The 14765-nt window shown below is 39.9% G+C and overlaps 1 protein-coding gene across 3 annotated transcripts in view; it reads left to right on the forward strand.

Annotated features, from left to right (window-relative positions):
- The window catches only part of Kcnt2 (potassium sodium-activated channel subfamily T member 2), a 263151-nt gene that overhangs the window by 76614 nt on the left and 171772 nt on the right, over nucleotides 1–14765 (forward strand). For all 3 annotated transcript variants that reach the window (XM_070041895.1, XM_070041898.1, XM_070041896.1), the window contains exons 2-3: nucleotides 11451–11530; nucleotides 13824–13923. In XM_070041895.1, the coding sequence (XP_069897996.1) occupies nucleotides 11451–11530; nucleotides 13824–13923 (180 nt within the window). The remainder of the gene's footprint in view (nucleotides 1–11450; nucleotides 11531–13823; nucleotides 13924–14765) is intronic.

A 14765-nucleotide genomic window follows, 5' to 3' on the forward strand; every position in this document is an offset into this window, starting at 1 on the left:
TTACAACAGAATAAATAAACAAATACTGATTGGATTAAACTTCTCTGAAGACCTGTTATTGTCATCTTTGAGTGGGATTCCTTGGGTCACATCCCCTCTCTTACGCTAATTTGTGCCATCCCGTCTTTCAACGTGTTCAGTACAAGAGTCTTCACCATATGAGTCTGAGAGTCTACCTGTACTTGAGTAAAAGTACTAAGTATTAAAAAGCACACCCTTTACTTGAGTGTAAGAACAAGTACCAAGTATGAAAAAGAGGTGCCAGAGAGCTCAGAAATGACTACTCCCAGGAAAGTGAAAAATAGATGTGGCTCTTTGAAGTACTGACTTAAAAATCTTATACTACAGAAGGGAGGCATTACCAATTATATGGAATTCCTTTCTCTGCTGTGCATTCTTGTTTCCTTACAGCGTCTAGTGTCATTTGAAGCCCTGCTGTACATGACCCGACTCCCCAACACCAGACGGTCCCTTCTCAGCAAACACGTTTCTCCCCAAACTGGCTTTGCTATTTTATTTCCAGGAAAAGAATTATTAAATGTTCCCTCAAGGTTTTTCAATGATTGGTGCAATACAAATCCTCCTTGACTTGGGATGGAGTTATGTTCCAATACACCGGTGGCAAATTGAACAAAACTATCAAGAAAAAAAAAGTGAATTTCAGACAATGAGCCTAGCGAATACTGTAGCTTAGCCTGGCCTACCTTAAACATGCCTAGGACGTTTACATTAGCTGAGAGCTGGGTATTTCACTTAACTCAACACCTGTGTTTGTGTGTGTGAGAGAGAAGTCTTTGAGAGACAGGGAGAGAGAGAGAAAGAGAGTGAGAAAAAAGAGAAAGAGAAAGAGATGGGGGAGAGAGAGGTACTAGGGCTTGAACTCAGGGTCTAGTTGCTGTCCCTTAGCTTTTTGCCCAAGTTCTACCACTTGAACCACACTCCAGCTCCTGACTTTTTGGTGATTAATTGGTGTCACAGACTTTTCTGCCTGGGCTGTCTTCAAGCTAGAACCTCAGATCACAGCCTCCTGAGTAGCAGGGATTAGAGGCACAGAACACCAGCACCAGGCTCAAAGCCTCACACAGTTTATTGAATGCTTCAATGCTTCAATTTATTTAAAAATGGCGGCGCCATTTCCTGGAGACAGAGAGAGAGAGAGAGAGAGAGAGAGAGAGAGAGAGAGAGAGAGAGAGAGAGAGAGAGAGAGAGAGAGAGAGAGAGAGAGAGAGAGAGAGAAACAGAGACAGAGACAGAGACAGAGACAGACAGACAGAGACAGAGACAGACAGAGACCGAGACAGACAGACAGACAGAGAGACAGACAGAGACAGAGAGACAGACAGAGACAGAGAGACAGAAAGACAGAGAGACAGAGAGACAGAGACCGAAACAGAGACAGACAGAGACAGAGTGTGTGTGTGTGTGTGTGTGTGTGTGTGTGTGTGTGTGTGTGTGTGTGTGTGTGTGTGTGTGTGTGTGTGTGTGTGTGTGTAAGCCTGTGGGAATCATGGCTTGCTGCAGCTGCCCAGTACCTTGAGAATACGTTGTTACCTTGAACTTCAAGTCTGGGAGAAGATCAGCATGGAGAATTCTAGGTTCCTTTTATCCTCTCTGTTCTCTGGAGAACAGATGGAAGTGTGTGTTGAGGTGATGAATTCTGGTTGGGAGGCCATTGGGTTTAAGGTGAGCATGTGAAGGCCTGTGTTCCTTTTATAAGTCAGTAAATCTTTTTATGACGAACAGTTTTATTGTTCTAGAATGTACATAAACGTGTGTGTGTGTGTGTGTGTGTGTGTGTGTGTGTGTGTGTGTGTGTGTGTGTGTATGTTTATCTGTGACCAGTGTCTGCAAGGATGGTACTGCGGGGCCTCTGAGTTGTATTTAAGGGGAAGCTGGAATTGGTGCACAGAGGGAAACAATGGAAACCATATTGAAGCAGGTGGAACTTCTATTCTTTTATTGAGACTGGTGGTGTGGGGGGAGAAAAAGGCCACATAATTCTTATCGAACCCAATTTCTTACAAGCCTAAATGGGTTGTATTTTGGCTGCCCTTTGTGATGTACTTGGGACCATACAATGAATAAGTGTTCTATTTTGTATAATTTTCCCTTTTTACTCTGCATTAATGGCTTGGCCCGGGCCTGCCCTGCTCTTACAGATGGGCGGGGGGTCTGAGGAGGCGGAATCTCTGTAATTGCAGGATGCTGAAATGTACCATTGTACTTCTTCTAGCTTTCTTTACCTTCTGCTTTCACGCTTACAGTTAAGTCAAACTAAAGTTGTTTAAATTTCATTCCTTTAAGTAAAACAGCGAAGGAAAGAGAGGAGCTCCATAAATGGATACGGTACGTGAGGACAGGAATTTTCAAAGTGAAGAGAGGCTGGGACAGAAAGGACTCCCGGCTGCATTTGGAATGCGTTTGCCATGGGAACCACAGATTGTGGAACTCCTGCTACCTGCAAGGCCTGATCACAGGGCAGACACAGAGTGAATGCAGTCAGCATGGGCTTATTGACAGGGATAGGAAGATGATACATGGCGGACACTCTACATTCTTCTCTTATTGCCATTATATTACGCACACACACACACACACACACACACACACACACACACACACACACACACACATGCACGCCCCCTCCCTGTTTCCCTCTCACACATGGTACCTGTACACATATGTATACAGGTGACCACTGCCTTACCGCGGTTGTGCTTAATGACTTTTATTCCATGTGATAGTTCAAAAGCAGCAGATTTTCACTAGAACCTGTACCTTGAATTTCTTTTTTTTTTTTTTTTTTTTTGGTTGGCCGTGGGCTTGAACTCTGGGCCTGGGCGCTGTCCCTCAGCTCTTCAGCTCCAGGCGAGCGCTCTACCACTTGAGCTACAGCGCCACTTCCGGTTTTCTGGTGGTTTATTGGAGATAGGAGTCTCACGGTCTCTCCTGCCCGGGCTGGCTTTGAACCGCGATCCTCAGATCTCAGCCTCCTGAGTAGCTAGGATTACAGGCGTGAGCCACCAGCACCCGGCTTGTACCTTGAATTTCTAATTTCTATCTTTCCCAGGCATGTAAAATGTACTAAGATGTTCTAGAATGTATTAAGATGGTGAAGCTGGGTGGTAGCAAGCTTGGTTAGTCAGCCTCAGGGTGAGCTGGCCAGGCTCAGCAACCAAATTCTCCATGAACTGTTACCAGTATGTATTTTATTATTATTATGTTTTTTGATTCAGATATTCAATAAACTCTCTAGGAAATACTCCACACTTTATTATAGAATAGTCTTTGTTTTAGGTGCTTTTGTCTAACTGTAGGCTAATGGACCTCTTCTGAGCATGACTTAAGTAGGCTGGACTGAGCTGAATAAGCTATAGTGTTTGGAAGGCAGGTGTATCCAACACTTTGTTTGTTTATTTTGTTTTGCTTTTATGATGGTACTGGGGCTTCCATTCAGGTCTGGGCTCTGTCCTTTAGCTGGCACTCTACACTTGAAACACAGCTCTTCTTCTAGCTTTTTTGCAGCTGACTTTCCTGCCTGGGCTGGCTTCGGACTGTGATCTTCAGATCTCAGCCCCTGGATAGCGAGGATGACAGGTGTGAGTCAGGGGTGCCCCAGTTTCAATTGTGTTGTTGATAGACTTTATGGAGGATGTGAATTATCTGGCTATTACCAAATCTTGGGTTGAGACACCTCCATGTGTATAGTGTCATATGTAATTACACGCATATGTACATGTATGTGCCTGGGTAGGTAGCTGAACTAGCTTCTCCAAAATGATTTTATTCTTTCTTAGTTCTTTACAATGCTGAGAAAAACCATTGAATCCATCTCTACTTCCTTATAAGATGTAACCAACTAAAGGGATCCAGAAAGCTAGGTTTGAGTAGTTGTGAAAAAACTGTTTAGAAAAGTGTGGGAAAATGGAGAGCTGGCCAGACTTTAAAATGAACCTAGATGCGGACACAAATTTGAAGGTCAGAAACAAAAAATGAGGCCCTGGAATCACCAGTTTCAAAATAACCAAAATACCATTTATTGCCAGACTTAGCAGGGGATATTTACAAGTGGATAATGAGCTAGTCAAAAAGCAAAGGACAGAAATCAATATACACTTCCCCCAGGGAGATGTGGTGTTTGCAGTGCTCTTTAGTAAATACGTAACAAGTGATGTAGACCCCCTTAATTAATGAGCTATAAACACAGTGAAGACACAGAGGAAATCCAGAATCCTAACTCTGTTTCAGACATAGATGAATGAATTAAGAGTCTCACTGAAATGGTGAGTCAAAGTCTTGTCATAAGATAGAACTGAGGTCTGTTCAATCCAAGTCACCTCTAGCTTATGAAATTCAGAGGACTTTAGCAAATCAAATGAGTGAGTGGTACTAGTGTATTTTCATCCTAAATATTCATTATAGTCATAAATGTAATAAATATTGTAAAATAAATAGAATCATGGGTGGATAAATGTGCAGGTAAATCTATATTAGTAAAGTTCAAAGAAAAGTCAGCAGAGAATTAACCATTAGTCAAAGGATACATCAAATTGGAAGAAGAAAAGAGATTTCCAAAGATTCACTGAAAATCTGGGTTTTACATTTTGGAATTCTTATTAGGAAGGCATGGACGAGACGTTTATTCCACTCACTGTATTACTGACTCAGAGACTTCCAGAAGAATTGGAGACCCCATTAAGCATCTGCTCAGGCATCCGACCAGCAATCTCTAAGGCCTAGTAGGTGCCAGGTACCATGCGATATACAAGAATAACTGTGAGGAAACTCAGAACTCAGCATGGAGCCGGGTTCCTTGGAGTTCCTGCTCTAGTGGACTTTCTTCGTGTGAATGAGAAAGCTTCCATCACCTCACAAAAAAGACTTTGTGAGTTTCCATAACCAATGACCATCATCGGGTGCCTGAAAACCATATACGCTACTGGCCACAGATCTGGAGGCCAGATACTTAAACTGCAGGTGCTGGGTTGGTATGCCCTTAAACGCCTTTTCTAGGCGTTCTTTGAATTGTGGTAGTGTCACCCCTTTCCTGAATCTCCTCACATGGCCATCTTCCCATCCATCTGTTTCTGTGCCCAAGTCTTTCTTTTCTTGTAAGGACAGCGGTCATATTGGCTCGAGGATCTATTCCAGTCTGATCTCATCTTAATCTCACTATTTCTGCCATGACCCTCTTCCTCAGTAAGGATACATTCTGAAATACTAAGAGGTAATACTTCAATATATCCTTTGAAGTGTGTAGTTCAAGTCAGATTCAACTTAAGGTAATAAAAAACATCTGGAAAGATGTAATTTCTACAAGTATAAACCTAACTTAGGGTTGCAAATACAGTAACAAAATACGCTTGTGGTACATAAAGAGATTTACTTTTTATTTCTTTTGCATTGGGATTGCAGAGGGGATGTACAGAGGGGTTACAGTTACATATCTCAGGTAGTGAGTACATTTCTCTTTGAAGTTTTACCTCTTCCCTGCTTTCTTCCAGTTTTTCCCTCCCGACCCTCTCCCCCACAAGGTGTGTCTAGTGAGTGTCACATGCATTTCTCCCACCATTTCTGTGCTCCCCTTTAGTGTCCCCCAAACAGATAAACATATACAGGACAAAAGATACAGATATCAAAAACAGAGACAAAAGAAAAACGAACAAAACAAAAAGAACCCAAACCAAAAGTCAAAATAACATAAAACCTCTTGTTTCCATTTCCTGGAGTTCATTTCGATAAACATCATGTCACATGATCATATGCACATAACTATTGAACCATTATGATCCTCTCCTAAGAAATATCCCCCTTTGGTCTCACTGTGTGAATGCCTAGCAACATGTCCAAGTGTAGTTTTTGTGTGTGTGTGTGTGTTTTTCCATCCAGTGTGTTTACTTGTAGATTTATGGGCACTTTTTAGTTACAACAAATGAAGGAAAGACTTGGAAAAAATTATATTAAGTGAAGTAAGCCAGATGCAAAGAAACATAGGTTGCATGGTTTCCCCCAAAAGAGATTTTACTGATGGAATCAGAATACGAGCTATGGATTTAGGTGAAAGCCATGACATAAACGCACAGAAATTCATCAAGACAAGCAGGTTCCAGGACTGAGAGCTGCGAGGAGAGCTGTGTGTGTTGATACATGCAGATGGAGACTGTCCAGAGGGAAGCCATGGAAAGTCGAGAGCAGTGCTCTCATGCTTCCCCAGAACCAGCCTGCTATGACCTTAAAGTCCAAACAGATAATCCCTCCTTTGCCCTGAACGCTGGGATAAAGATCTAATACGTGTGGACTCCGAGCTCATATTGCATGCTCAGAGAGAAGCTGGAGGCCAGTAGCACCAAGTAACACGGAGTAGACACGGACAAAGAATCTTCCTGTGAAGACGGGTAGATGGCAGTGAAGAGTTTCCCCACGGTCCTGACTTGTGTCATCCCTTAGACCCGAAAGGTCTAAATCGATTGCAAGGCATTGGTATTCAAATGTCACCAAGTGCTGTTCCTGAAACAACAGTCTATTTCTGAACCTGGATCCGAATTACTTCCTGTGTTGTTAAGATGATAAGGTCTACCTTAAAATGATTAACTAAGCATCTTAAGCATAGACCAGGCAAATTACCGTTTATACCAAATACTAGATTACTGAAATAAGAAGAAAATGGAAGGGAAAAACCGTCGGACATGAGAATAGATGCTAAGGCCACTTGATGCTGTTAGGAGAAATCTGTAATAGACAGAGCCTCTCAATATATAAGTAGTAATTACAGTCATTACAGAGTATAAAAAATCCAAATGGCTTTCAATTCATACTTGAAGATATTAAAAATAATCTAAAGAAGATTGCAATCAAACAGTTGTAGGGATAGAAGCAAAGTTCATGATGTGTGTGTGTGTGTGTGTGTGTGTGTGTGTGTGTGTGAAAAAAAATTCAGCAGTATGTTACCTGACTAGCTTACTGTTACAGAAATAATTTCTTCCAAGATCATTGAAAACCAAGGGCTCTGGTAGAACTCAGCAGTACAACACGTGCCTAGTATATATAAGTGCTGGGGTTGATTATCAATGCTGCAGTGAAACAAAAATCTCATCAGAAAAGGGTCTCAAATGTCGGTGTGGGGGGGGGGGGAGGGGGGTATAATTGGGTGGGGGGAGGGGGGAGGCTGGGAAGGGAGGTGAAGGGTAAACAAAGGATGAGGCTGCAATGCTTGGTAAGAAATGTATGCATTATCCTGCCCATGTAATTGTAGCCCCTCTGTACAGTATGTTCTCAAATAAAATAAAATAAAATTAAAAAAATAAATAAAAAAAAATAAAAAGGAAAAAAAAAGGGTCTCAAGAATAATCATATAATAGATATAACAAAAACCCTTTTAACTGTTTGTGAATAAAATATTTTTTTTTTTGGGTCCGATCGTGAGGCCTGAACTCTGGACCTGGGCGCTGTCCCTCAGCTCTTCAGCTCAAGGCTAGCACTCTACCACTTGAGCCACAGCGCCACTTCTGGCTTTTTTCTTTTTGCTTATGTGGTGCTGAGGAATTGAACCCAGGGCCTCTGGCTTGCAAGGCAAGCACTCTACCACTGAGCCACCTTCCCAGCCCTGAATAAAATATTTTAATAGCTGGGCACTGATGGCTCATGCCTGTAATCCTAGCTACTCAGGAGGCTGAGATCTGAGGATCACGGTTCAAAGCCAGTCTGGGCAGGAAAATCTGTGAGACTCTTATCTTAACCCCCAGAAAACCGAAAGTGGCGCTGTGGCTCAAGGGGTAGAGCACTAGCCTTAAGCTGAAGAGCTCAGGGACAGTACCCCAGCCCAGAGTTCAAGACCCACGACTGACAAATAAATAAATAAAATAATTCACTAAATCAACAATAAGGCTACAAGTTACCTTCAACCTGATAGATGAAAGTAGGTTTTTTTTAAAAAATAGAAATCTTATAAAAGTTTTAGTAAAATATAAATATTCATTGTAATCCCAGAATCAACAGCAGGATTATTGCTGATACAGTATTGTCATCTGCTTGTAAGGAAATTATATATACTGCAACTATGTGACATTTTCTCCATAAAATATTTGTCAATGTAATATGACAAAAAAGTTAAACTCAAAATAGGAATACTGGAGAATATCACCATTTTTCTCTGCACACCAAAGAAGAAACAAAAAAAAATCACTACACAGATACATAGAAGGGAATTAAATGCAATGGCCATTTATAATAGCAAAAGCAGAATTATTTTTAGTCAGAAGGGTACTGTTACTCTATTTTCTCAATATCAGGTTGTATTCAGTTGCCCAGTCTGGACTGAACTCACTTTATATCCCAGATGGGCTGCAAAATCTTGATGATCGTGCCTTTGTCTCCTGAGGGCTGGGGTGACAGACATACAGGGAGAGAAAAAAATTCACAAAACACTAACCACAGTCATAAAACATCGAGGAGCAAATGCCACGAAAATAGATAGTGAGAAAATGCACGGAATGACAACAAAGTTAACAGAACATCTTTCAATAGAAGTATAAGAACATATTTCAATAGAAGATGCCAGCAAGTAATAGCTGTGAGTTATGATAAATGTGACAAAAATGATCCTAAATTTTATCTTTTGTATAAACATGTAATAAAAATGTCATGTTAGGAAGTGTCGCAGTTAAGACTTTCCTAACTGTATTGTTCAAAACATGGCATAGTAGATGAAGTTGAATTCAAATAAAGTCAGATGGAGCAAGTGAGTAGTGAACTAGAGGAGAGGGAAAGAGAGAAGTAAAGGGAGGGAGGGAGGAAAGAAGGGAGGGGGAGGAGGGAGGGGGAACGGAGGAAAGAAGGAAGGGAGGGAGAGAGAGAAGAGAGAAAGAAGGGAGGGAGGGAGGAAAGGAGGAATGGTGGAGAAGAGGGAGGGAAAGAAGTAAGGGGAGGAGAAAGTAAAAGTAGAGAGGGGAGGGAAGTTAAAAACACAAAGAGCAGAAGCTAGAGAGGGCATCTTTGAATATGGAAAAGGAAATACTGAGATCTCCTTACAATTAGTTAAAATGGTAAAGGTTTTTGAAAGAATAACCACTAAATCTGCCAAATGTGAGTCCCGTAGAACCATTGGGTGGCAGGGCGTGCGTTGGTACCTGGAGGGCTCCAGTGGATGAGAGGAAAGAAGGCTCTAGTCTGTACTGCCAAGAGGAAACCTGGAGGATGATGTATTTTTTTCTCTGTACCTACACGCATGGATCCAAAAAGATTCTCTTAGCTTTCCATTTGTTTATGGCTTTGGCTTTAAACCCCATTGTGTACGTGTGTTTTTGGGTGCCAGCCGTATTTCTGCAAAAATCAGATCACAGGGCTAGCCAGTGGCTTTTCTTCACATCATTTTACCATGGTGGGGGAGGGGGACTTGGACTCAGAGGTCACTTGAGGGAGCTAGTAGGCCCTGCAACATGGTCTTCGCTGGTAGGAAATCGCCCACGGATTGTGAGTGTAGTCCAGTCTGCTGCGTCACTCTCCTAATCATCGGAGAGCCACTCCGCCTGACACTGGTGCTGCTTTCAACGGAGTCATGGATCCTTCTCACCAGTATTAGCTTTATTCAACAGCAGCATCATCTCATTGGAATGACGGTGACCACCTCGATATTTATAGACAATCAATACGTCACCCTGCACTCTTCGTATTTATTAAATATTTCCAGCCCCGTCATGTTTCAACAACTGCTCCATTCTTTGTGGAGTTCTCATCTTCCTGCTGGATTCCCTCGATGACCTCATTTTTAGGGAAAATGGTGATCTGCACAAACCCAGTGCTGAATTCCAGATACTATCTGCGGATGGATACACGGCCTTACAAATTTGATAATTCAAGGAAGCAAATGTGCATGGCCTTTGCTAAATGACTGGTGTAATGGCCACATGTCCTCTCTCAAATTTGCTTTGTATCCATAATAAATTTTAACCAGTTTAGCTTGATGTTTGTATGATGGTTAATTTTAAATGAACTAATGTTTTATCCAGTGAAACAAGTAAAACAGACCAATTGGACAGTGGAGAGAGGGATTTCTAACATGTTAATGGAGCGTGGGTCTGAACGTGTGCTCATGGCCTTTTTGTAAAGCTGAGTTATCTCCCCTTTTGTCTCCCCATGTAAATATGAAGTGGAGAAAAAGAGGAGGTGCAAAATGGCAAAAATGGAAGTAGAGAATTTTTTAGGGGGAAGAGGAAAAAAGTTAGAGGGTGCTCAAGTTTTTAGAAGATATGAGTAGAGCATGGGTAGCTATTGATGTAAACACTGGGTTGCTTTTGTGGCACAGAGAGGCTAAGTTTTGGCTCTTCCTAAGTTCTCTTGAGTGCACAGGACAGTAGAGGAGAAAACAGGACTGAAAAATCCTTGTAGTATCAGAGAGAGAGCGCATGATGTATCACTTATTTTGTTCTTTCAGCTTCTCTGACAAAGAACAAAACCAAACCAAACAACAAATCCAACCCAGCCACAAACTCCCAACCCTATCTAGTATACAGATTACATACTCAAAATGTTGTGATATTTGGAACAATGAAAGTAATTTTCTGCTTACACTGACATTAAAATACTTCCTTAGCTGTCTTTGGACGCCTGAACTATAATAAATATACTTGAGACTAATTGAGATGGTTGATAATTGCTAGCATGTTATTGCACACCGAATGGTAGTTTTCCTTTTTCTGTGTATCAAACATATTGATTATATCCCTATAATGCAAAGGAGAGTTTTCAAAGACTTTAGAGAGAAAGTTAATACATGTGTTAGAGTAGTAAGTTTTAGACTGTTGATTTTATTCCATAGTGATCTAAATATGTAATATTCGGTATATTAACCATCTACTTCATAATCTCTGGTAGCTTTAATATTCTACTTTCTGTTAACATTCCTTTGCGGATGTGTGCATATGATGCCAAATTAATAAACAAGAAAAAAAATCATGGTAAATAGTGGGTCTTGCTAGGATTTAGTTGAAGTAAATAACTTGCTAGAAATAAATCTGTGGTCCTTGACTTTCACATGAATCTGGGGTGTCGAGCATGACGTTTTTAAGCACTCAAGTGATTCTTACAGTGGAAAAACTGAGAAGATATTAACTCTTTTGGTTATCCCCAAAGAGTTAACTGTGTTTAATTTTAGTTTTGAATGACCTCCCTCAATCATGACATTCATTAGTACAGGTGATTAAAATTACTGCATTTGAACTACTAAAATCTTTAAATTTAGAAGGTAAGTGCTTCTTTCTAAAATAATAGCAGTGTATTGCATTCTATTCTTATTTTCTGTGCTATATAATTTCAGTCCAAGAGTTTAGTTTATTAAAGAATTTTATTATATATTAAGTAGAGAATTGCAAAGTTGGTCTATATTTATCTTTATCAAGTTAAAATGCAGTTGAATTTATCTAAATTTATGCATTTAATTTTTTTTCCATTTGCAGGGTACAAGTTGAATTCTACATGAATGAAAACACATTTAAAGAGAGATTAAAGCTATTTTTCATTAAAAACCAGAGATCAAGTAAGTTATTTTTTCATTCCTGTCTTATTTGTTTGTAAATATTTCTCCCTCAAAATTCCAGCTGTGCGAAATGTTTTTCACATAGCAAAAAAATGTGGTGAGGGTGCTTGACAGACAATAAAATCATAGGAACGATAGGTGTGAAATCTAGTACCGTGAATGTTTTAGGAACTATAAATGTTAAATCTAGTAGAGTGAATATCTTCCATACTTTCAATTTTCCAAATCCCACACGAATGTGGAGGCCCCTGTGTGGGCTACTTGAATTTGCACAAACATTGAGGAAGCTAACTTAAATGAGAGGAATCACACTCGTAAGTGCGAGGGGCAATGTGGAAGACTGTACTTCAACAAGGCTCTGTGGTTTGACTGGCTACAGTACAAGCATAGGGTGAGTCTTAGAATTTAGCATTCCAATGACACTTATCATGGAATAAACTTGGGGAACACTGGAAATTCAGAGGGATGTGACGTAGTCATAATCTCTGCCCTTTCAGGGTCACTGTGCCAGTGATAACTTAGTGGCTTGCCTTAAGAATGAGTAATTTTGAGACCATGGATCCTATTACTATGTTCACTGCTTACAATTTCCATAACCATGAGCCTTCAGGCTCATGGTTTATGTAGATGTTTGTCTACCTGAATTTTGACAATGGAGCCCTCTTAGAGTATTTAAAATTAATTTGTCATTCAGTAGGTAGGGACCACCTGATTTGTAAGAATTTATCCAAAGACTGACTGCTGGTCATATTTCAATATTCAAGGTCCACCCATTAGATGTTCTCAATAGTAGACTAGCCTCTAAGTTAAAGCTGATAATAATTACAGCTCTCCTGGCCTGGTTATTTACAACTTCCCCAAGAAAGCCTCATGGGTAAATAATATGTGAAGGGGCCATGCTGTTTGAATGAAGGTGTCTCCAATTTTAATAGGAGCTGTCCTGTCTTTCCAGGACAGAAAAGGTGAATTGCATTGTTTGAATCCTCCTCTGACTACCACGAAAAGCCATTCACATGAAACAATCGCAAATCCATGAATAATTTAAAAGACTTCCATAAGGAAGCTTACTCATCAATAGGAAAACCTAGAAAAAATGATATAATTAGGCATTAACCTTTCTACAGAAATGTTACAAAGTACACTCACAGACAGTGTTGTAAAAAAATAAAGTGACATTTTACTTCTAGATTTATTAGGAAATAATTATAGGATGCACTTTCTCCAAATTTTATTCAAAATGTGTAAATCAAATACCACTGTCTAATTGCTGGCAAGATAATGCTCCTATTAATCAGACCGTAAGCATGTTTTGCTTAAACTTAATTACTTTTCTTCATCACCATTAAGTCTTACGGGCTGTACAATTGTGACCTAATAGTTGAAGAGATATATGTGTGTGGTAGTCTACGTTCCCACCACATTTCACTGACATTTAACCTAATTGAGAGACATGGTTCAATTGGCTCAGGGGAAGAGAGAAGCAGGAGATGGAGAGAAGAAAGATTTGTGTTTCTTAGCATACTATTATGCTTTATCTCTCTGTAATTATACAATTAATATGCAACTTGTAATTATATAAATTGGTATATACCATTCTGCAAACATATAATTTAAAATATCACATATAATTACATAACTGTAAGTATCATTTCCCTGTTATCAATCTACAAGGTGCCCTGGAGCTCCAAGATTTATTATTTATTCTACATACATACAGGAAGCTAGATTTTATAACTTGCTCAGCTTTATCCCCCAGTTCATGGATATATAGAATGCTGAAAGTTATAAACCCACTCAAACTAGCCTTGATGGGACTTGGGTGTTGGGTCTTCTAGTTGTTTTATTGATAAAAATTTATTAATTTTTTTGCAAGTCCTGGGGCTTGAACTCAACCTGAGCACTGTCCCTGAGCTTCTTTTGCTCAAGATTAGCACTCTACCACTTGAGCCGCAGTACTACTTCTGGCTTTTTCTGGGTATGTAATACTGAGGAATCGAACCCGGACCTTCATTCATGCTAGGCAAGCACTCTGCCACTAAGACCCATTCCTAGCCCCTTCTAGTGTTTAGAACCCACACTTCCTCTCAGGAAACATAGTTGGCTGCCATTTGTAGCACATGTAACTAAAATGCATCTACCATGAACTGCAGTGAGTTTAGACTATTACAGCATTGTAGTTTTGAAACAAAACCTAAGTGAGTGTTTTACTGAAAGTCAGTGTATATAACAATCCTTTGTGATCTTTCATGAACTAAGTTCAAATGAAAATCAAACTTTTGTTGTTTGTTCAAAGGTCTAAGAATACGTCTGTTCAATTTTTCTCTCAAATTATTAAGCTGCTTATTATACATAATCCGAGTGCTACTAGAAAGCCCTTCACAAGGAAACGAATGGTAAGGTACCTTTGTCTGGACTTCCAGAATATTCTTGTATTTATTTTGACTTGTATTACATACATTTTGAAGGACAAGTTGTGTAATTAATTTTTTTTCAAGGATGGGAGGTGTTTGTCACAAACCAATTTGGGTTTCCTGTAATACATTAATGTTTATAAACTTTTTGTCTTGTATTGTTTTTCTAGTTGTCCAGTTGATAATACTGTATTCTGCGTAATCAAACTGGTATTGCCATCCAAGATGCTGGAAATAATTTTGTTCAAAATGGCTCACTCTGTGTGTGTGTATGTCTGTGTGTGTCTGACACAGAACATGTGCCAGTATAGTGGTTTGAACTCAGGTCTAAGGCCCTGAGTATCTGATTTTGCTTAAGGCCAGTACTTGAGCCACAGCTCTATCTGAATTGTTGGTGGTTAATTGGAGATTAGAGTCTTATTATGGGCTTTCTGACTGAGGCTGGCTTTGAATCGTGGTCCTCAGATCTCAGCCTCCAGGGTAGGTTAGGATTACAGGTATGAGCCCCAGCATTCAGTCATCTCTGTGTCTTTAAAGACTCGAATGCAGTTCTATTCTTGATCTCTGTCTACTGCTTGAAGGTTCAATCTGTATCATGCTGGATTTTTTTCATATTTCCAGTTATACTGGAGTTACACTATGAATTTTTTCAATAGAAGCATAAAAGCAAACTTGGGATTTCACATTTAATGTCTCCAGTTTCAGATGTGGCCTATGTAGTTCCTTCTATTGAATTAAACTACATTAATTGACTTTCAGTTACTTTTTTCATCCACAATCCTGTTGTTTCTCTTAAATTGAACTTCTATTCATTCATGGGCTTC

Source organism: Dipodomys merriami, unplaced genomic scaffold (genome assembly GCF_024711535.1).
Source record: "Dipodomys merriami isolate MVZ:Mamm:240054 unplaced genomic scaffold, mDipMer1.0.p SCAF_31, whole genome shotgun sequence".
Taxonomy (NCBI): Eukaryota; Metazoa; Chordata; class Mammalia; order Rodentia; family Heteromyidae; genus Dipodomys; species Dipodomys merriami.